The sequence below is a fragment of the Monodon monoceros genome, unplaced genomic scaffold (genome assembly GCF_005190385.1).
Source record: "Monodon monoceros isolate NGI ecotype Baffin Bay Population unplaced genomic scaffold, NGI_Narwhal_1 Super_Scaffold_4, whole genome shotgun sequence".
Lineage (NCBI taxonomy): Eukaryota > Metazoa > Chordata > Mammalia > Artiodactyla > Monodontidae > Monodon > Monodon monoceros.
Window position 1 is genome coordinate 13,640,042 of NW_021703781.1, and position 22,477 is coordinate 13,662,518.

Genomic DNA, 22,477 nt, shown 5'->3' on the forward strand with positions numbered 1-22,477 from the left:
TCCCCTCTGAGGGCCTGACCTGGAAGTTGCGCACATCACTGGTACATCCCATTGGTCAAAACTTGGTCACATGGCCGCATCTGGCTGTAAGGGAAGCAGGGAAGTGGTGTCTGTTTCTGTGCCGAGCAAATTAGCAGCCTGTTACTAAAGATGAAAGGAAGAATAGATGTGGGCAAAAAGTTAACCACAGTTGGGGAGTATTAAATTCTTCTTGTGTCAACTAAACTCTTTTCTTACACATAAGCCAAGTTGGTAGTACAGTTCTGCTGAATTTGAGTTGACTCTTGAGACATCTAAATTGAGGACTGGACAAAGGACTGGAGTCTGGATGAAGGTTTGAACCAACTAGTTGGAACCAAACGACAGAACGTAGTCATGGCCTTAGAGAGTAACATTGGAATCTCCATGGAGAATGACTTCTTCAAGGAGTGATATGCAGAGAAGGAAGACTGGACCCAGACAGCATATAAAGATAAATGTTTCCTACATTTTTCCTGTAGGGAAATAGAATGAGGAAGGAGAGAAGTTGAACAAAGCAAGGGAATGTAGAGGTGTTCGGCGTTGGGTAGGTATGTTTCATGGGCCACTGAGTATCTGTACGCTTGTGAGCAAAGCCACTGGCTCTTTGTTCCAACTATCTTTTCAAGGATGTTTGTATAGTGAACAGCCCTGGAAGATGGAGCTAGTGCCTTCCTCCAGAACAAAGGGCAGACATACTTACTGATCAGTATTAAAAGATTTGGGTTGCCTATGCTTGGGGTTCTTCTCCTGAAATGCACCCCACTCTGTAGACACATATCATCTAGCCCTCTTGGTATCTCTTTTTGGGAATTGGTTATCAAAGATCCAACACAAATGCTGATACTTTGACTACAGCTATTTCTGTGAGCTATAAACCATCGTTTGTCTCTGATCAGGAGTCTGTGTCCTCTGCAAGCATCCATGAAACTGTGACAAGCTAACTTATAAGTTTGAAAGTAGAGTAAAATCTCAGATTCTTCACAGTTCTTAACAAGAGGGAGAGTTTCAAGTCAAAGTTAGAGTTGTTCATTATTAAATTGTTACTAAGACATTAAGCAAAGTTAAAATAAGAACAGCCTTGGTTAGTGATATAGTGGTTTACAAAGTTTTTGGACTCAAGACCCTTTATACTCAAATTATCTAGGACCGCAAAGGAGCTTTGATTTATGTGGGTTATATCTACTGGTATTAGAAATTAAAACTTAAAATGATTTTAAATGCTTACTAATTTATTTAAAAATAAAGTGACATTTATATGCCAAAAACATGAATGTCAAGCTGACCCTCACACTTTATGTAAAATTAAGTCAAAATGGATTATACTTCTCAATGTAAAACTATAAAACTTTCGGAAGAAAACAAAGTAGAAATTCTTCATGACCAGGAATTAGGCAAAGAGTTCATAGATATAACAGTAAGACCACAATTCATAGAAGAAAAACACTGACCAATTGGACTTGATCAAAGTATGAAACTTTCATTTTGTGAAACACGCTGTTAAAAGAATGAAAAGACAAGCTATAGAACAGGAGAAAATATTTTCAAACCCCATATCTGGTAAAAGACCTGTATCAAGAGGGTACAAGAGCTCTCAAAACTCAACGGTAAGAAAACAGACAACCCAATGTTTAAAACTGGGTAAAAGACTTAAACACACACTTCATCAGAAAGGATATACGGATGGCAAATTAGCACCTGAAAAGATGTTCAACATCTTCAGCCATTAGGGAAATGAAAATTAAAAACATGATCAGAAACCACTACGTACATATTAAAGTGGCAATAATAAATTAACAGTGACAGTATCAAGTGCTGGTAAGGATGGGGGACAACTGGAACTCTCCTACATTGCTGGTTGGAATGCAAAATGTTACAGCCACTCTGGAAAACAGTTGTCCAGCTTCTGCAAAATTAAATATGTACTTACTATATGACTCAACAATCCCTCTCCTAGGTATTTACTCTAGAGAACTGAAAATGTATGTTCACACGAAAACTTGTACATGAATATTTATAGCAGCTCTATTTGTAATCGCCAAAATTGGAAACAACCCAGTGTCTGTCAATGGGACAGATCCATAACATGAGGTACTACTCAGCAGAAAAAAAGGAACAAGCTGTTGATATAGACAGCAGCATGGGTGGCTCTCAAAGGCATTATGCTAAGTGAAAGAAGCAGCCTTAAAAGATTTCATACTGTGAGATTTAATCTATATGACATTTTGTAAAAGAGAAAACTATACCAAGCACAGATCAGTAGTTGCCATGTGTACTATGGTATACGTAGAACTGTACATAAAAAAAGGAAAATTTACTGTAAATTAATTTTAAAAAATATTAATACAATGAAAATGGGAATATAAAGCCATCATGTAAATGTAACACATTTTAATGAAAATTAACCTTATTTTCAAAAACAAAGAAAATTAGTAAGAACAGTGGCATTGTTTTACATTTTTGTAAATTTCTTTACTGTCGGGCTTAATGGAGACAGCTGTATTCTCGTATCTCCTTCTGTATTCACTCTTTTGCCATACCATCTGTCTTGTAGTCGCTGGAAAACCCCACTATACACTTGAAAAAGCAAATAATTTCTTGGTATTATTATGATCATTGTTTTGCCCTGTGGACCACCTGAAATAGTCTTGGGGATTCCCCAGGGTTCCTGAGCCACACTTTGAGAACCACTGATATATAATGTACTGTCCCAAATTTCAGTCATTTTCATAGCATCTTGACTTTTTTTTGCCATACCCACATCTACTGGGTTTATTTAATGGCTTTGTTCAAACCGATCCATTGTTTTTTAACTAAAATTTATTTAAAGAGGAAACTTCTATATCTCCTATAAATGGGAAACCAGTACCACTTCCCCATAAGTGGAAAGTTACCACAAAAATAAATAAGCAATGAGTAACTTACATTAAATATTAAAAGGTTTATCCATGAACCATCTATACTCATCTCTGTGTGGCACTCTTTGGAAAACACTAATTCAGAGAAGCAATGACAGTGATGACAGCTAAATCCGATGTACCACTTCATTTATGTTAACACATTTAACCCTCACCATTACTGTCAGAGATAGACAGTATCATTAACATTTTTTAAAAACATACGTTTAAAAAAATGGAAGCACAGGGAAGTTAAAGAAGTTGCCCAGTATTCCACAGGGAGTAAATGGCAGGGCTGGGATTTGAACCCAGGCAGTCTGGCTCCAGAGTCCAGGATGAATGCTGTGTTGGCCAGTAGGAAACCTGGATTCCTGTCCAAGTTCTGCCTGAAGTTGGCAGTCGGACATGTCACTGAACCTTACTGTCCTCATCATTGAAGTGAGGGAGGTGGGATAAATTAGGGTGTGGACGTTTATTTAAATGGTGGGTGCCTGCCGGAGGGTCCAGGCAGGTAAAGGAACGGTGTGGACTGAGTGTAAGGAGATAGGAACGGTGGGATCAGTGGCAGACTAGAGAACTTGCATCTCATCTAAAGAAAGCAACCTCTACTCAGTTTCAACTTTTTTTGTTTTGATGGGTTTTTTTGTCCTTTTTTTCCCCAGATAACCCTTTATTTTCTTTTATAAGAGAAGATAGAAGTCAGGAGACTTTGTGTAAAGTTTCCCAATTGGTTTTTTAAAAAGTAATTAATTAATTTTTGGCTGCATTGGGTCTTCGTTGCTGGGCACGGACTTTCTCTAGTTGCGGCGAGCAGGGGCTGCTCTTTGTCGCAGTGCACAGGCTTCTTATTGTGGTGGCTTCTCTTGTTGCGGAGCACGGGCTCTAGGCATGTGGGCTTCAGTAGTTGTGGCATGTGGGCTCAGTAGTTGTGGCTCGTGGACTCAGTAGTTGTGGCTCGCAGGCTCTAGAGTGCAGGCTCAGTAGTTGTGGCGCATGGGCTTAGTTGCTTTGCGGCATGTGGGATCTTCCTGGACCAGGGGTCGAACCCGTGTCCCCTGCACTGGCAGGCGGATTCTTAACCACTGCGCCACCAGGGGAGTCCCAAGTTTCCCTGGGGACTTACAACACTTGGAGAGGCCAGCCATACACATAGGCTGGCTGATACATGACTTCTTGACCAGAGGATCTCCTCTGACTTAGAGGAGTCTGTGATCGAGTACGCTGTTATTATGCAGTGGGAGAAACAAAATCCAAACGACAGAAATGGGCAGTTTGAAACAATGATGAAAGGGGATATGGACTTAGAAAGTATCCCAACGCAGCCTACATAAACATTGATTAGGCTCTGGGTTAATTGAAAAGCCAAAGTGCGTTAATAGAATAACAAGGTGTATTTCTTTGTGTTCCTTTTGGGTTGCATTAGAGTAAATCAGTGGTATTTATCCAGTGCTAATTCTCGGTTTGCAGAGAGCTAATGTAATCATGAGATGAGCTTATTGAAATTCTTTTCTTAGACATAGAGACTTGCCCAAGAATGGTGAGTATTAGGAACTTTAGTCAGCAACTGCCTCAGAATAGTAAATACGAACATGTGATTTATGCCATTGTGTGTACAAAGTAATGTTTCCTGAGACATTTTCTATATATATGTTGGCTATTTTGTTTTGGGGGTTGGTTTTTTCTTCCCCCTCCTCCGCTTATCAGATTTCCTTCTAAATCCTGGCGTTGGACAATGTTGCAGGGCCAGTTTCTCTGTGAATCCACAGTGAAACATACTGGTGGTTTCACAGTTAAGCCAAACTTGGGTTTACGGCTTATACATGTTTATTTGAATTCCTGCATTTGTTTTTATGCATTGTGTATATATTCAGAAGGTCTGTTTCAGAGAGAGAGAGAAAGGAGGGAGGACTAAACCTGTAGACTGGATCTTGAAAGATGGGTTTATTCATCAATGACATCATAAGGATTGTATTTTCTCTCGGTTAATAAACTATTTGTTTGGCGGGTGTTGGAAGCCAGCCAGAGCTAGTCATCCCATTTCTTGGAAAAGTTCTGAAGCAACTGGTAATTGAAATGATAATCATTTGATCATAGTTAGAGCTATTTGAAAATAACACTCATCTCCAAACTTGTCTCTTCTAGGGAACCATATTTGGTAAAACTGTTGCCAAATTCCATCTTTGCTAATATTGAGACTTATATACCATGATACTTAATTATTTTCCAGTATATTCTAAACTTGATTTCTGGTATGCCCTGTCCAGAAGCTGTTCCCTGTCCAGAAGCTGTTCCCATGTGCTTTGAAACAATACCCAGCCTGAATTTTTATTCTGACATTTAATAATCACCATGTAATAGCTATAAAATGCATGACAACTATAGATCTTTTATTTCGAGAGGATGGTGTAGTGAATCTGAGTGAAATCATCCATTGAAATGGTACTTTGTAATATGCCCCATTGTTCATATAAAGTATTGACATTTTTTTTTTCTTGAGCAGAGAATAAAAACGGTTTCTACTTTGTCTCCCATTTAGTGGAAGTTCATATTTAATCATGATAAGAGAAAGGATTCCATTACAAAAGTTTTACTTTTCATTTTTGATAGAGTATTTGTTATTTTGCTGCTGCCTAACAAACTCTTCTCAGAGGCAGCTTGGAACTGGATGAGGAAAAGTGAAACTTTAGATCCTACCTTAAAACATTTTTTAAAAACTGAATCCGGGGCTTCTTATTGTGGGAAGCTTATCTTAATAAACCCTTTTTTGTTTGCTTTGGAGGAGAGAGAGAGAGAGAGAGAGAGAGAGAGAGAGAGAGAGAGTGTGTGTGTGTGTGTGTGTGTGTGTGTGTGTAGGTGGGAGAGAAGGAGGAAAGAGTCATGTTTTACAGCAAAATTAGCCAAAATCACTTGTGAATTCCCTTTGTTTAATAGCTCAGAGACATCTTCCTGTTGTTGTTTGTCAAAAATATTTCTAAGATTTTGTAAGCTTAGGGGTTTTCACAGCTCAGCTTTTTTCAGAAATGTGAAGTAAAAGAAATGGAAGAAGTCAGTTCAAGTTGAAATGTCAAATGCTTCAAATAATTTAACTTAAAACCCAGTGAGATGATCTTCTTAAGCCTTTTCCAAAGAATCTTCGGGAAAGAGAGGCCCTCCTTTGCTCCGTGTACGGATATCTATTAAATATCTTGCTGGATTAATTCTGAGTCAGAAAAGTTGGTCGTTTCCTGGAAGCAATTAAAGGTGCTTGAAATTGAAATTTATGATCCGTAGGAGAAACTTAAGTTTCAACTACTTTTCTTAGATTCAAAGGCTTTCTCCTCACTTGCCCTCTTTGCCTCTTACCCCATACGTATTAAAAGAAAAAATCAGTTCATTTCTCAACTTACAAAGTTTTTAAGAAACATGAGAATGTGTAAGTTTCTTTCAGTGGGAAGCACATAACATTTATGAAGTATTTCTTTGGGGATTACATCACAGTTTTATTTAATTTTAGGACAAAAGTTAAATTCAATATTTGTGTATAAGCCAAGGGAAAATGTACCATAAACATAGGAATTTGGGGGTGAGTCAGAGTTCCAAGAATCCCAGATTTACTTAGACCATTTATATAGAGACAGACTAACCATTAGTCATCTAGTTCTCACTTTTTTACTTTTGTAAAATTAATGGCACCTAAAAATTAGCTTTTGCCCATGTGGTCAAGTAGGGAGAGTGAGCTTTGGCAAATAGCATGGCTATTAGAATTACTGTCCAATTTTTGGACATTTTCTAAGCACATAACAAATAAATCCTATAAATTATTCCTCAAGTAGACCACAAGCAGCGAAAAACCATTGAAGTGAAGTGAGTTTCTGAAGGTTCTCTGTCACCAATAAAACACGTTGTCTGCTTACATTAGGTTCAGCCGCTCAAATGGTGTTTCAGATGGGCTTTATTGAAAACGTATCATTTACTTCAGAACCACCAATAATGTTTTTTGTTCTCCCGCCACTACCTCTTATAGGATGAAGTCATTGCTGTTTCCGAAAAGGTGATTGTGAAGCTTGAAGACCTGGTCAAGTGGGTACATTCTGATTTCTCCAAGTGGAGATGTGGCCTTCAAGCTGGGTCAGTGAAAATGGAGTCCCTGGGAAGGAATGGACAGAAGGAAGCTCTGCTGAAGTACCGGCAGTCAACCTTGAACAGTGGACTCAACTTCAAAGACGTTCTCAAGGAAAAGGCTGACCTTGGTAATTATCGTTTGTACTTCTAAATCTAATGTGTGGGCGTATACAGGAACCTACTTTTTTTATTGTAGGTTTTTCTGGAAACCCTGTCATTCATATATGCATATAATTTCTTTAACCTCAGAGGGACCTGGGAATATGGATGGACAGATGACTGGGGGTGGAAGGGATGGATGTTACCTGTTGAATCACAGGACCTTGTCTGTGTGGAACCCTGTGCTGGGAACTGGGTGATATAATAACACTCAGCGTTTAGCAGCTTCCAGTTGCTGTCAAGGCATAAGACTTAATCGAGGCACCAAAAGTTGAATTAATGGAGAGTTTAAATATTTGTTCTGAGTAGATACTATGACATTTTTTAACACCACATCAGAATTTCCTGTTTTATGTTGGAAGGAAGGCAAAGTGAGGAAGAGAGATTGAGCTGCTTCACGTGGAGCAGGAGAAGAGTTTCAAAGCAGGGGAACTACTGGTCCACAGCTCACGGCATAGGTTCCCCAGAGTTTTCAGGGTGTAGTGGTTACCATCAACCATATGGTTTTTTCTTTCCTTCCTTCCCTTCTTCCACTATAGGTTTGGGATTTGGAGTAGTTATTCCATTTAGTGTTTGAATCCTGACTCTGTTGCTTACTTAGCTGTGTGGCCTTGGGCAAATAATTTAACCTCCAAGCCGCAGCTTCCCCATCTGGAAAACCTGGAAACTTTTTCAGGGTCACTGGGAGATGTAAGATACAAAGGGTGTAGCACAGTGACTGGTGTATATTGGTGTATGGAGAGGAGCGCCATAATTAATTCTGTTGCTTTTTCTCAACACTGTCTTCTCCAGTGACTTTTTTGTGTCCTTTCCTGCTTGTTTTTTTTCCTTTGTAACTCCTTGTGGCATTCACTGACTTACTTTCCTAGCATTGCTCAAGACCACAGTTGTTGACCTCTGATTTAGACTACTTATTTCCTCTTTAGGCAAAGAGGAACTTCACTTTTAACATATTAAGGCATCTTTTTCTTTCGTTCTAGCACAATGCTGATTTTCATAGCCCAGTTTTATGCCTTAATGTAACAACTTCCTGTTGGGTTTTTTTTTTAACCTAGATTTTAACTACTACAACAAACCTAGACTTTTTATTTTAATTGGCATAAAGAGACTGAGTAACACCCATAACTGACTTGTCTTTCATGTGATTCTGGTTTGTGATGAGCTGTGCTGTGTTTTGGGAATAGCATTAATATTTTCTTTTAGTTTAACAATCAACAGTTTCCTGGCATCTTTTGGTAGATGTCAGGCAGTAAAATTTTGGTCATGGTGGCCTGATTGTCATGTGCCCATTTAGAGAAAATTATTAATCTAGTGGTTTTCATTTCAAAATTAAAGAATTTTTTTTAAATCATCTTCCTACACAGGCTGTTAACATGGCCAATTTTGTGAACACACCATGACCAGCCTTCTGACATGTGGTAATGCTGAATAATTCAGCTGTTGTATTACTTGCCTAATATATGATCTAAGTTGTATTGCTATTGTCTTATGTTTTCCTTAACATTAAAACCTTTCTTCTGTTTGTTTGATTTTTTTTCTTTTTAGTTATGAAATATACTGTTACTAATAAAAAACTAAACAGGAAACCCATGGGGGAACAAAAGGATGTGTAGATGGTTAAGCTTGATGTCATGCATATAAACAAGAGTATTTATAGAAGAGTTGTTTTGTATTTAAAATTGATAGTTTATTAATGAATGAAAAGAAACCCAACCTCTTAGCTTCATCAAAAGATTTAGAGGTTTTGATCTTCCTGAATTCTAAAAATGTCATAATCGAACTTTTTAATAATTGATTCCAGAAGAAATTGGTTTATAGTGAACATTCAAAGTACTTAGTGGTTTTTAAATCTTGTTGTTCATTAGACTCGCTTAGGAAAATTTTTTAAATAATACTGATTGCTGAGTACAGCTTCCCCAGATTCTTCTTTCAGTAGGATTGAGGCAAGGCCAAAGAATGTGTGCTGATAAAAGGATCTCTAGGTGATTCCGATTTTTTTTTTTTTTTTTTTTCCTTTGGGTCTCATTTGGGAGACAGCTCTGTGAGTGATCAGTGCAGAGGAAGGGAAAATAAGCAACAGGAGACTGGATTGGGAAGCTCTCTGGTGAATAAGAAACACCATGTATTTTTTTTTTCTTTTCTTTTTTTTAATGTAAAATACCCCTTTAAGGATAGAATTTGGAGCCTTGAAATTCTACTCAGTTGGTATGAACTGTGGGGAATTTGAGACAAATAGCTTTTGTAATTGGAATGCACACTGTGTTGTAATAATGTGGAAAGAGAAACAAAAACTTTCCTTAATGTAATGAGTTTCCATTATCTGCTTGATCTAAGGTTTACAAGCCTACATTGTGAGGATTTATATTGGGGATATAGGGGATGTCATTTGCTGTGTGCATTCCTGTCCCAGCAACTTTCTCTTCAACCCCTTCCTTTCTCTGTCTGCAACATCAAAATATTTGTTGTCTGTACTTTTCTTTCTACACAGTGGTTTTCTTATCTCCCTTTCTCTTGGCCACACTGAAACCACTTCCAGTACCACATTGTTAATGGAAGTTCACACACTTATTAGGTTTTTCCTTCTGTAAAACCCTTCCAACTCCTCATTGTTCCTACCAGGGCAAGAAGATGAACTCTGAGATTACTTAAGACCCTCCCTCTTTTTTTCTAGTGGAAGTAAGCAAAGAATGGAGCCATCTCACCTTTCTGTGGATAAAGTAAAACTGCAATATGTTATCTTTTTTAACTGAATTATTTCATCATGTTAAAACATCAATAATAACAAAATAATTCGGTTGACTCTTAAAGAAGGGATTTTACCATCTAAAAGCTAATCAAAGAACTCTTCTTGCTGAGTGTTTAGGTAGAATAAGTTCCCTTTAATCCCAGTTTGTGTCACTTCCTGTCTCTCTGAATAGTAAAACAACAAGAATGTTCTCACAAATGTGTGTCTGCCAACAAATTAATACTCCACAAAGAGAAACTCTGCCCCAAATGGCAGCTTCCAATAACTGCTGTGACTCAAATCACAACTCTTTCATTTTTTTTTAATCCCTCTCCCCTTCAAGGACAATATTTGTGGAGGTCATGTTTGCTTTTTAAAAACCTATGGCATTTTCATTTAGGATGGTAAATGGTGACTGAAACTGTAGATCTAGATAGTGGGGAAACTAACAATCTTTAAAAAACACTTCTGAGATGTGTGAGAGTACATTCATCCCCTTCCCTCCCCTTTGTCCTTTTCACAGAAAGAAAGTTCAGTATGAAACCAATTCAGATTGTGACTTTACTCAGTGAGACATTTTACCTTTTTTCAGACAGTTTCATACTGACGTTTATAGAAAAGGAAGAAAGAAAAAATAACTATGTTAAAATAGAAGGGTTAAGGAATGTATTATTCATAAGCATAACGAACACAGGAACCTGTTTTTCCAGAAGAATCGGGTTGATTAAATCATTCACTACACAAGCCTCTAGTTATTTATTTTTGTCTTCAAAATTACAGTACTTAGCTTTTGTTATAAAGTGGACCTGATACCCATATTTGGTATGGCAGTTGGAACTAGTCAAATGAAGAATTATTTCATTTTACAAAACTTTTAACAGCTAAGGAATATAAACACTATCAGTTAAACATAGCATACTTGCATTTTTTTATTCCTTGGGCTATAGTTTGAAAAGAAATCAAATTATTTTATATAACACTGCTTCTTACAGAGTTCCTTTAAGTGAAGTATGAAAGCTGCAGTGTAAGCTTTATTGGCCTATAAATATGTCATTATAGTTGGACTACATTTATATGCTTTGGATTGTTGTTTAAGCCAAGAAAATATGTCTCTACAGGTTGACTTTATTGAAACCCTTTGAGGCATACAATAGAATGTATTTTAGGCCAAGGTTATTAAAACAGCATTTTCATTTTTTTGCAGCAGACGCATTGTCAATTACGCTGTCACAAACTGTCTGTGGATGGGCAGTTTTGAATGGTTTCATCTCCAAATATGTCTCTAGAAAAAGAAAAGATAGAGGAGTGTGAGCTGAAATCAAGAAAAGAGACCAAAAGATGTGGGTGTGGGTGAATTTAATGCTGGGGGTTCCCTCAGGTTCCCTCAGTTCAGTTTCTGTTTCTAAAGTCCCGTCAGATGGAGAAAGAGTGCCTTCCCCTGTCCCTTCTGCTGCTGGGACTTTTACTGTACTTTGGGGAATAGACAGCATGGTGGTGGTGAAGGAGCAGTGGCTGGGAGGTCAGGAGAATCTTGCCTCTGCCTGTCCTGAAGGCCTGTCACTCACGGCACAAGTCACTGTGTGTTTACACCTTCGGGTTCCTCGTGTGTGAAATGGGTCATAGTGTGTACTTTGTTTATCTCGCTGGATTTCTGAGAAGGTCAATGGAGAAAAAAGATCAATATCCATGGAAGCATCTGTGATACTGAAGTCTAAGATGGTATTATCATTATTATTACAAGAAGGCGATTCTGTATCATAGGGAGCTAGGTGGTATAAAATGAGCTAATTTGTCTCTTATGACTTTCCCTAATCACGTGTTCTAGTTATTTGGGGCAGGGTTTACACTCTTACTGTCTGCCTTAACCGCCTTAGTGCTGTTATTAAAATCCTTCAGGTTCTTTTATTTGTATATATATTATATGTATATATATGTATATATTTGTATATATTATATATACAACTATATGGAGAAAGAATATAAATATATATTTTTATATGTTTATATAGAGATATGTATTTATATTTTATATAAAGTTTCTCCCCTTACATTCTGTCAAAATAAGCTGGGCCACAAGTGGCCAGTGGTGTAAATGTCTTCTCCAGTACTTTTAGTTAGAAATTGACTATAGTCTTTGCTTGGAAGCTCTGGAGGCCTTGTATTTCAAATGGTTGTTTCAACTTGGTTTTGAGTTTGATGTGTCAAGCTGCTTCCTGGGATGTGGATACGGGAAGGATTCTCGATCTGTGTTGAAGAGAACGGTATAAATGTCTCTAATAAGAAGTACGCTAAGGTGCTGACAGTTTGTCATAGGAAGTATTTTTCACCAGAGACATCTAATGAACTTAAGATGGAAGACATGCTTCTTACTAAGCCAATCCTTTTCTTCTTTCCTTCCTTCCTTCCTAGATGTAAATTTTGTATGTATATATTAAACAGTCTTCTCAGGGTATTTGTTGTTTATATTTTAACTTCCATTGCCGAGCTAGCTATACTATTTTTTTCTTAAGATAGAAACTTGGGAAATTTTTTGGATGATATATTGTTGAATTATTCTGTTCGTGGATATCATGAGGAATCCCTACAGAAGGGCCTCTTCACTGAAACAGATTTGGCCTCCTTGAGTTCAAAATAGAAATCAGTTACACTTGAGGCTTATCAAAAATTTGTAAAGATAATTTCCAAAGGATTTTCTCACAAGCTCCTCTGACAATATTGTGGTGTGAACCATGCATTCTTTAAAGAATCTAATTCTAGCACAGTGAACACAGGAGAAGCATGCTGTCCACGTGCCAACGTGGCTGTTTCTTCAAGAGGTTGCCTCATTTCATTGTAAAGTGACAGCCCAGAGAACCTTTGACGGGAGCAAGTTCACACTTCCAAAAGTCTGTACCCGAGACATTCAAAGCTTTAGAACAACTTAGTGACAGGCCATTTTCTAAGGATCTGGGAACATAGGCGGGAGGTTATTCCATTTCATTTCAAAGTTAAAATTCAGCTTGGCCATGTAATCAAGTAGTTGAAGACTGTCCTAAAATAATGGTAGAATGAACATGTAAAAAGTGTCTTGAATAAACAACGATGTATGTTGTCTGCACTCAGCCATCTCGGCTACACCTGCTGGAAGGGAAGTCTGTGAAACCTAACCACGTGTGAACCAGTCAACAGCTGGTCACTGATATTGCTGTCTAGATATCATACTGCCATCACTCAGGAAGGCTCGTTCCAAGTTAAAACCCTTCCATTTGGAATTTCTGTTGACTTGCAGATCTTCTAGTGTTTCCTAGAGTGATGAACACTTTCTAGGACACCAAATTCAGATCTTTTAATAATGGACTGAAGGTTAGATAGTCAACTGAAGAGAAGTCCATAGAATATAAGACTTTATTCTTACTTTTAGAATTGGAGATGTTGAGGCAGAAGTAAGAAAAAAGTGAAATTGGAACTTAAGTGCTATTTTTAAGTATTCAGGTTACCAGTATTCACCTCCTGGATACAATGTTTGAACAAGGTAAGAAACTCATGCTTTTTGGGGAGCCCTTCATAGAATTGTCAGGCTGGACACTGGTACAGTTGATACTTCCTCTCCCCCTTTCCTTGAAATAGTCCTCAGTTCTGTCCTTATTTGGCTTGTTTTAGCCAAATCCCAATTTTTTCAATTTTCCACCAGGATGTGGTTTCAGAATCCTTCCCCATCCTGGTCACTCATCTCAGGACACACTTTGGTGGTTCTTTTATACCAACTTACCCATTGTTGGAAGAGAGCCATGGCACATGCGTCAGGCTTGGCACCCTCCAGGTAGGAATGACACGGGCAAAACTCTCGGAATCTCTTCCCTAAAGCTGTATGGCCTTGACTTTTCTACTCCTTAGGGCAAAAAGGAGGGAAAAGATGTTATTCAACCACTATACCTCCTGAATTTTAGTTACCTCTGTTTTTGCTTGTGTTTTTTTTAAACAGTAGTGTTAAATGTAGACTATTATCTAATGAACATCATTGTCAACTAACATGGCAGGAGGTTTTGTGGCTCAATATCATTGCTGTGCCTTTCAAGTTTCTGTAATTCCTATAGTTGTATATTGTAGCATTTAGGGTAGGACTGTAGTATTTTTGCCTCAATAAAGATCCACAGTTGAATACCAGCTTGGTGTCCAGCTTTGTTTAAGCTGCTCTGATCAAATAAGATAAAAGACCAGCACGCACGTCTTCCCTAAATTATCATATGTGTTAGTTTGGTTCATTATCATCCTCCTGGACTCTAGCTGTTCTTGCTTTTTTTTCATTCTCTGTTTTCTGGTGTATGGCCATACCTTTGATAAAAAAAGACCATGATGGAGAAGGCAACCAACCCATACTTTTGTTTCAGTCTCATTAATAAAAATGTGAATATCACAGTGAAAAATCTGTGGTAGTCACCATCTGATGGGAAGATTACCAAAGATGAAAGAAATTCAGCTGCGGTCTGAGTCCCTTGCTAATATATATGTCCCCTTTAGTTTCTGGTTACATACCCTGGGTCTTTTGGAAAAAGTCTTCTATGCATCCTTGGCTTCTTGCAAGCTCATAAATATCTGGTATTATAGATAGACAGGCACACTTGGAGCAATACTTCCATTTGCATTTGGTGGTAGGAGTCTACTGTGAGGAACAAACCTGATTGGTCCACGTGGTCTGTTAACCATCCTTGAACAGTACAACGTCGCGCCTCAAATGTGCTTTAAAAATGAAGCTTGATTCAACATTTCCCCTTCCGTTGGAAATGTAAACTTCTTTTCTCCTTTTATGGTACCTCTAAAATATTTTTCTTTACTTTCCAGCTCTCATCTCTTTAGCCACTGCATGATTACTGACTGTAGGCCATTATTATAGCTGTTATCACCATGGCATCACCTTGGAACCCAAAAGCACATACATCCAACATGTGAATTGATGGGGCTTTTCCAGAGGGTTTTGTGAGCAGGTGTTTGATTTGGGCATCTAGGCTTAATTCTCTTTAGTATTGATGCTGATTCTTCCCAACTGCTCATTTGTCTTTTTTTTAAAAAAAAAACCTTTTATTTATTTATTTATTTATTTTTGGCTGCGTTGGGTCTTTGTTGCTGCGCGCAGGCTTTCTCTAGTTGCAGTGAGTGGGGGCTACTCTTCGTTGCGGTGTGCGGGCTTCTCATTGCAGTGGCTTCTCTTGTTGCCGAGTGTGGGCTCTAGGCGCGCAGGCTTCAGTAGTTGTGGCATATGGGCTCAGTAGTTGTGGCTCACGGGCTCTAGAGCACAGGCTCAGTAGTTGCGGCGCACGGGCTTAGTTGCTCCATGGCATGTGGGATCTTCCTGGACCAGGGCTTGAACCCGTGTCCCCTGCATTGGTGGGCAGATTCTTAACCACTGCGCCACCAGGGAAGCCCCTCATTTGTCTTTTAGAGTACTTGAAATGTGAGGTTTTATTGCAAAACATTAATTTTCCTAAATGTCAAAGATCCACCCCTCTTCTCTCCTCTAACATTATGTGTTTAAGTCTGTAGTTTGTACAGGTCCACTGTTGAGGAAAGCTGAGGTTTGGACTTTTACCCCATTTTAATGAATATATTTATTTAGGACAGATTGGAATAATAGTGGGGTTTCAGAAGCTTTACAAGTGCTTCATGCACAGTAGGGGCTGAGCAAACAGTGCTGTCGATTTGGGGTTTTCCTAGTTGCCTTGCCCTGTGTGTTTTCAGTTAGTATGCTGGGATGAAGTGGCTTTGCTTTGTTCTCCCAAGTGTGCCTGGCCTCTTTCTTTGGATCTCTCCACTTGCTTTTTAATTTTTTAATCATTTCTAACATCTTTTACACTTCTGACCCTTTAAAAATATTGGCTTTCAGCCAGTAGCTCCCCTTTCTTCGATACCCTCATGCCTACTGGATAAGATACAAATGTTGTAGGCAAGCATCCAGTGAACTGTGCAGTCCCAGCCTCCAGTTTTTTTCTTTTTTATTAAACATCTTTCATTGTTGTTGTTTTTCTGAGTGCCAGCGTTATCCGTGTTCATATTAGAAAATGTAGGCAATACAAAATGTGGAAAAATTTAAGTTGCTTCTTTTCCTCCCACCCAGAAGTAACTGCTGTTAGCATTTTTAATATCAATATGCCAAGGTATATGAATGAGTGTATAGGTATGAAATTCATATGCATACCCTTCCCCCCCCATTTAAATTTGTACAGGTGTATTATGACAGTGCCTCCATATTATAAAATACTCTGTTTCTTTCTGCCTGCCATAATGTTTCATGAGAGAGGTGTTTCTGTTTGGACATTTCATTTGCTTCTGTTTTCCCACAAACTCTGAAATTCTTGTAACTCTGCCCATGTCCATGACTCTTTCCTCATACGTTTGTAGAGGTGGAATTGGCAGCTCAAAGTGCACACAGAATGTGAAGACAGCCTATCTCTCTCTCTTATCTCCTATCGCTTATGTAAACCTCTTGCTTTAGCCTAACTAGTCTAACTGCTTGGTCTTCTTTCTCTTTAACCGCATGCACCCACACCCTGCTCCCCAGCCCTCCCGTGAGTTTTGTATGGCTCATGCCTTTACTCATTCTTGGAATGCCCCTTCCAGGACTCTTACCTGAAGGAAATCTCTTTTCTTTAAGTTTCAGTTGAAGCCCCTGAAGCCCTTGTTTGGCATCCTGCCCAAAGGATTTTCCCTGCTTATGGAGCTCTTATCACACTCAGTGTCTCTACCACCTGATTGAGTACCTTACGCTATAACTAGCAATATAATGCAGTATCTTTTTTTTATATATATATGCTTGTCTTACCTTCCCAGCAACAGTCCTAACTATCCTGTAGGCATTCTGACTTCACAGCTATATTTAGTAGGTTAAGTCAACATGCGACTTTTATGATCAACCTCCTCTGAAATTTCTGGCATTCTCTGCTCTGCATGGTCAGGACACCTGTGTGGGTTCACTGGTTGACTTGAGTTCTTGTCCAGCACTTCCTAGGACACCCTCTAGTGGAGGGGCTTTCCCATTGGTACCTGGAAAGAGAAGCAATGTACAGTTGGCGCTCCATATCTGCAGGTTCCGCATCCATGGATTCAACCAACCTTGGATGGAAAATACTCAGAAAAGACAGGAAAAAAAACCGTTCAGATAGTTCCCAAAAGCAAAACTTGAATTTGCTGCATTTTGGCAACTATTTACTTAGCATACTTAGCATTTATGTCATATTAGGTATTATAAGTAATCTAGGGATGATTTAAAGTGCAGTTGACCCTTGAACCATGAGGGGGTTAGGGTGCCAACCCTCTGCACAGTGGAAACTCTGGGTATAACTTATAGTCGTTCCTCCATATCTGTGATTCCTCTGTTTTCCCAGTTCTGCATATCCATGGATCTAGCCAACCTTGGATCATGTAGTACTGTATTTACTATTGAAAAAAATCCCTACGTAAGTGGACCCATGCAGTTCCAATCCGTATTGTTCCGGGGTCAAATGTATAAGGGAGGATGTGTGTAGGTTATATGCACATGTTATACCATTCTATATAAGGGATTGGAGCATCCTCAGATTTTGGTATCCTGGCAGGGTTTCTGGAACCATTCCCCCACGGATACTGAGGGACGACTGTACTTGTGGTATTTAGTTTCTAACTATTTTGGGCTTCATTTCTAATCCTCCATTATAGACTCATTCGAGGAAACTTACTAAGAGAGCTTTTGGACATGCTCAAAGCTAGCTTGCCAGCCTAGGGGTTTTTGGTGGTGTTGTAGGAGTTTGTTGTGTGTGGACATTTACCTATTAATACTGGCACTCGTTAATTCCTCTCTTCCTCAAGGGAATCTTTTTCATGTGTCAGGGTTATAGCAGTGACAGAAATGTGCAGGGAAATAAACAAATCCAGACTGGACTTGCTCTCCCTTATCTTTTTATTATCATCAGCTTGTTTGTAATCGGCCTTCTTTAGGTGACAGGTGATTAAGGAGATGGTTTTAGCAAGACATCCGGTACTTCTTATTCTAGGCGATTGTACTGTTTTAATCCTCACCTCCCTGAAAATGGTTACTCGCTAATCATGGTGGAGGATATTCCCCATCTTCCAACTACTCATTCTACTTCTTTGGTTCACAAGGGAAGTATTCTGTTAGGCTCTACAAAAACAATGCTTTATGCCTGGCCTATTCACTCAATAAGAAATAAAACACTGTTTTCATAGCAGTGCTGATAATAAGGCAGATTTCAAAGCATGATGAAACGTATACTTTTCTAGCAGAGAAAAACCTATAGTTACCTGGCTAATTACCCATCACATGATGGCTGTGTGTAAATACAGGCTTTCACATGTGCAGCCTCTGTGTGGGTTTCTTTCTTTTTTTTTTTTTAAATTGAGAATGCTCTTTTAGTTTCCATTGTTTTGTATTAATGTTTTCAATCAAAGATTTAGAAGAATGAGCAAACACAGAACCTACCGTATTCGGGTGGCTTCTTTTTGACCACTGTACTAAACGTTTGTGTCATGAACTTTAAAGTAAGACAGACTTGAATTCAAATCCTTGCTCCGTAAGCTGTATCGCCTTAAAATTTTAAATTCTGCTTTGTTTGTTTATCTGTAAAATGGCGTTAATACCTGTCTCAGAGGACTGGGAAAGATTAGACTAGATTACCTATGGGGGAGCATTTAGTCAAGAACATTGGTTTTCTTTCCTCTTTCCTTTAGAAAAGTAAACCTTGCAAAGTGCTATTTTCTTCCCCAAGAAAGTAAAGTGGACAGTTGCAACCTAAATATAGTAACATGAAGTAACAGGCATCGGCTTCTACTCATATTTCATTAATCAACAAAGTGATTAATTCCATGGTCATGTTTTACTTCCAAGAGGTGAGTGTATATAATCATACAGCATTCTTGGAAGGAGAGGAAAGTTGGATGTTGGGTGAACATCTGTAATAATCTGTAATAATCTCACACGTGCCCTTTGGATAATGGTAAATCTCATACAATAATAAAATATCAGGGTTGATAATCTAGTTACAAAACTCTAGTTATGACATCTTTTCCTGAACTTACTATTTCTTAAATGTCCTCTGCTGAAAATAGTTGACTGTTTAATATTTTCAGTGATTGAGGAAACTCATGACTTTACAGTCCCATTCCATCTTTGATCCATCCCTATGCTAGACATTCTTTCTTTGGAGGAGTTAAATCACAAAAGTATGGTTTATAGTACAAACGACTGTATTAATGATGTACTGTTGTTATTAGTTCTATTCTCAAGACAGCAGAGAACAAATCAAATTTTTGTTCTTGACAGCATTTCAAGTATTTGAAAAAAACTGCCCCCGCCTCCAGTGCTCCATTCTCCAGGTCAAACGCCAATAGTCTCAATCCGCATTCCTTACACAGCGTGACTACTGGTTTTCCCACCTGTCTGGTAGCCCTTATCTAAAGACATCTAAGTTGTCCCTGTTGCTCTCCGTGTGTAACTATCTATGTTTTCTATTTAAAGAAAAGGCGATACTTCAGTCTGGTTTCCGGCCTTAATTTTACTTTTTATACAAAAAAATTTAAACCTTTCAGAAGCAAAAGTACTTCTTCACCTCCTTTCTGATTCCACTCCTCCCAGAATTAACACACTGCTAATGATCGGTAGTTATTCCTCCAGTTATCTGTGTGTGTATGTGTGTACATTGTTTTGCTTTAAAAATAAGATCTTATGCTGTGTACAGTATTTAGCAAGTTGCTTTATCAACTACTGTTAAGTAGCCTAGAACTGTGCTGTCCAGCATGGTAGCCACTAATCACATATAGCTTTTTTTTTTTTTAATTTATTTATTTATTTATTTATTTTTGGTTGCACATGGGTTTTCTCTAGTTGCTGTGAGCGGGGGCTACTCTTCGTTGCAGTGCATGGGCTTCTCATTGCGGTGGCTTCTCTTGTTGCGGAACACGGGCTCTAGAGTGCAGGCTCAGTAGTTGTGGCACACAGGCTCAGTAGTTGTGGCTCGCGGGCTCTAGAGCGCAGGCTCAGTAGTTGTGGCACATGGGCTCAGTTGCTCTGCCGCATATGGGATCCTCCGGACCAGGGATCAAACCCGTGTCCCCTGCACTGGCAGGTGGATTCCCAACCACTGTGCCACCAGGAAAGTCCCACACACGTAGCTACTGAGCCCTTGAAATGTGGCTACTTTAACAGAGAGACTGAGTTTTCAATGTTATTTAATTTTAATTAATTTCAGTATAAAATTAAAAACTAAAGCAGTGTAAAATATTTTTTTGTTAAACATAACCTTATTGCTTTAGTAGGACTACATCACTTTATTGAATATTTAGCCTGCAAATTGGATGTGCTGTAAATGTAAAATAGACACCTGGTTTCAAAAACTTAGCTTAAAAAACAACATATCTCAATAATTTTTATATTGGTCACGTTGAAATAATATTTTGATATGTTGGGTTAAATAAAATATATTATTGTAATTAATTTTACCTTTTCCTTTATTTTTTTTAATGCGGCTACTAGAAAATTTTAAATTATATATATGGTGCACATTATATTTATATTGGACACTGATCTAGAGAGATTTGGACGGCTGTGATGTTTAGCCAAACCTTTTAAAGTACGTGTCTGGTGTACATTGTCACGTGCGTGCATCCTCTACAAGTGGTTGTGCTTTTGTGTACTTTACTGTACAGCGCTGTATAGAGTACAGTGGTACAGTATCATTATTTCAAGCCCAGGATGTCCGGAAGCAAGCGTAAAAGCAGCAGTGACGTAGCTGATACTGCAAAGTAAGCTAGGCTAACTTTGTTGGACTTAAGAACAAATTGGACTTACAAACACGCTCTCAGAGTGGAACTCGCTCATATGTAGGGGACTTATGTAGAAGAATCACTGTTGTATGCCCTGAGTGCTGAAGAAGACCAGGGCACTGTATTTGCTGTAGAAGGAAGATGAAGATGAAAGAGACCTAGTCCCTGCCCTTAGGAACTCATGGTGTAGCGGGGTGGACAGCACAGCTAGGTTATAAGGTAGTGTTTAGCCAGTGCATAGATGAAGGTGTAAGCAGAGGGCACTGGGAGTATGGAAGAAGGTTCCTGAGTGGGTCTTGCATGTGAGCAAACTTGTAAATGCTTAAAGAGCAGGGATGATGACCGCTGTTCCTTTGGTAGTCGTCTCGTGTGATTGTTAAATAAATGAGGAGATTCCCATCCCATGTGATCACTGGTCTTCCAGGATATTACTAGGCTTGAAGACGATCGTGGTCATCTTTGGCTTAGATCTTCTTTTTGGAGGGCCTACTTATCCCACTACGAGCTTGGATTTGGTGCAAAGTTGGCTTTCTAGATAGAATTCCTGTGCTTGATGTTAGATGCTGACCTTTCATTGGCTCTAATAAATACCTAGTGGTTCATATCAAGCTTATCTGGTTAGCACAAGAAATACATACTTTACATATCCCTCATTGAAATCCCTAATATTTTGCCAAAGCTTTGGCACCTCCACCCAGAAAGTGTCCGGAGATGCTGAAGGGAAGATAATTAAACTTAAGGCTCTTTCTTGATTTGTTTGGCTTTATAGTGTCATTTGTTTCATAACTATGGAGACTTCATACCTACCAATGCGTGCTCTGGCGATAAAGGGATATCAGTTGAAACTCAAAATGTTAAGTCTTTACCCTCTCATTGGGTGTCCTGGATGCATCAAAGCAATATTTTGATACCGTATTCTTAGCTTGCATTACCTACAAGCTAAGACAAAAGTTAGCCATTTTAGATTGCAGATGGTAAAACTTTTCCATGAAAACGTCAGCTTTCTACGTGGTTACGTTGTTCATGGTTGCAAATGGGGCTAGTGTGGTTAATCAAATCAATTCATAGAAAACCATTTCTCCCAAAGGCGGTGTTAGAATGGATCTCACAAAATCTGAGAATTTACCCCGGGCAGAGCTTTCTAGCTGAATAAAACTTCTCCTGTTGAATCTAAGAGTGGGGATCGGGAGGGTATAGGATCATAGATAGCAGGTTCACGGTTTGACATCAGCTATGCCCGGCTGCCCCCCCACACACACACAAACTGTAGCTTAGGCGATCGGTCATATGCCTGAATATTCTGCTGGGGAATCATCTGAGTCATTAATTCTTAATTAAGGACTGATAGATACATTTTTGTGGGGTGCCTAAACCCCCAAATCTTCATGCATAATTCTGGATATGAGCACACATTTTCTCGGAAGCCCATACATAACATTCATCTGATTCTGAAAGGAGTCTATGATGATAAAAAGGGTCAGGAAATACTTTTCCAATGCCTATTACTTATCACTCTGCCCAAAAAGCCACCCATCAGGGATTACCACCAAGTTTTATTTATTGCATTTTCGTAGAAGCCCATGCATATGTGACAGGGAGGAGAGGTAATTGGATTGGCCTCTTCTGATGGTGCTTAACCTTTGGGCATGTGGCATAGAAAACTTTGAGAATCCAAAGAACACTATGGACTCCCTACCCAGAAAATACATCCGCAAAATTGGAATGACATTCGAATGACACTCATGGACCCCTTCCTGAAACTGGTCTTTGAACTCTTGGTTAAAGACTGCTG

General features: G+C 38.8%; 1 protein-coding gene across 2 annotated transcripts in view; it reads left to right on the forward strand.

Moving 5' to 3' along the window:
* Positions 1–22,477, forward strand: part of ARID5B (AT-rich interaction domain 5B) — a 189,161-nt gene that overhangs the window by 23,779 nt on the left and 142,905 nt on the right. For both annotated transcript variants that reach the window (XM_029245550.1, XM_029245551.1), the window contains one exon: positions 6,919–7,144. In XM_029245550.1, the coding sequence (XP_029101383.1) occupies positions 6,919–7,144 (226 nt within the window). The remainder of the gene's footprint in view (positions 1–6,918; positions 7,145–22,477) is intronic.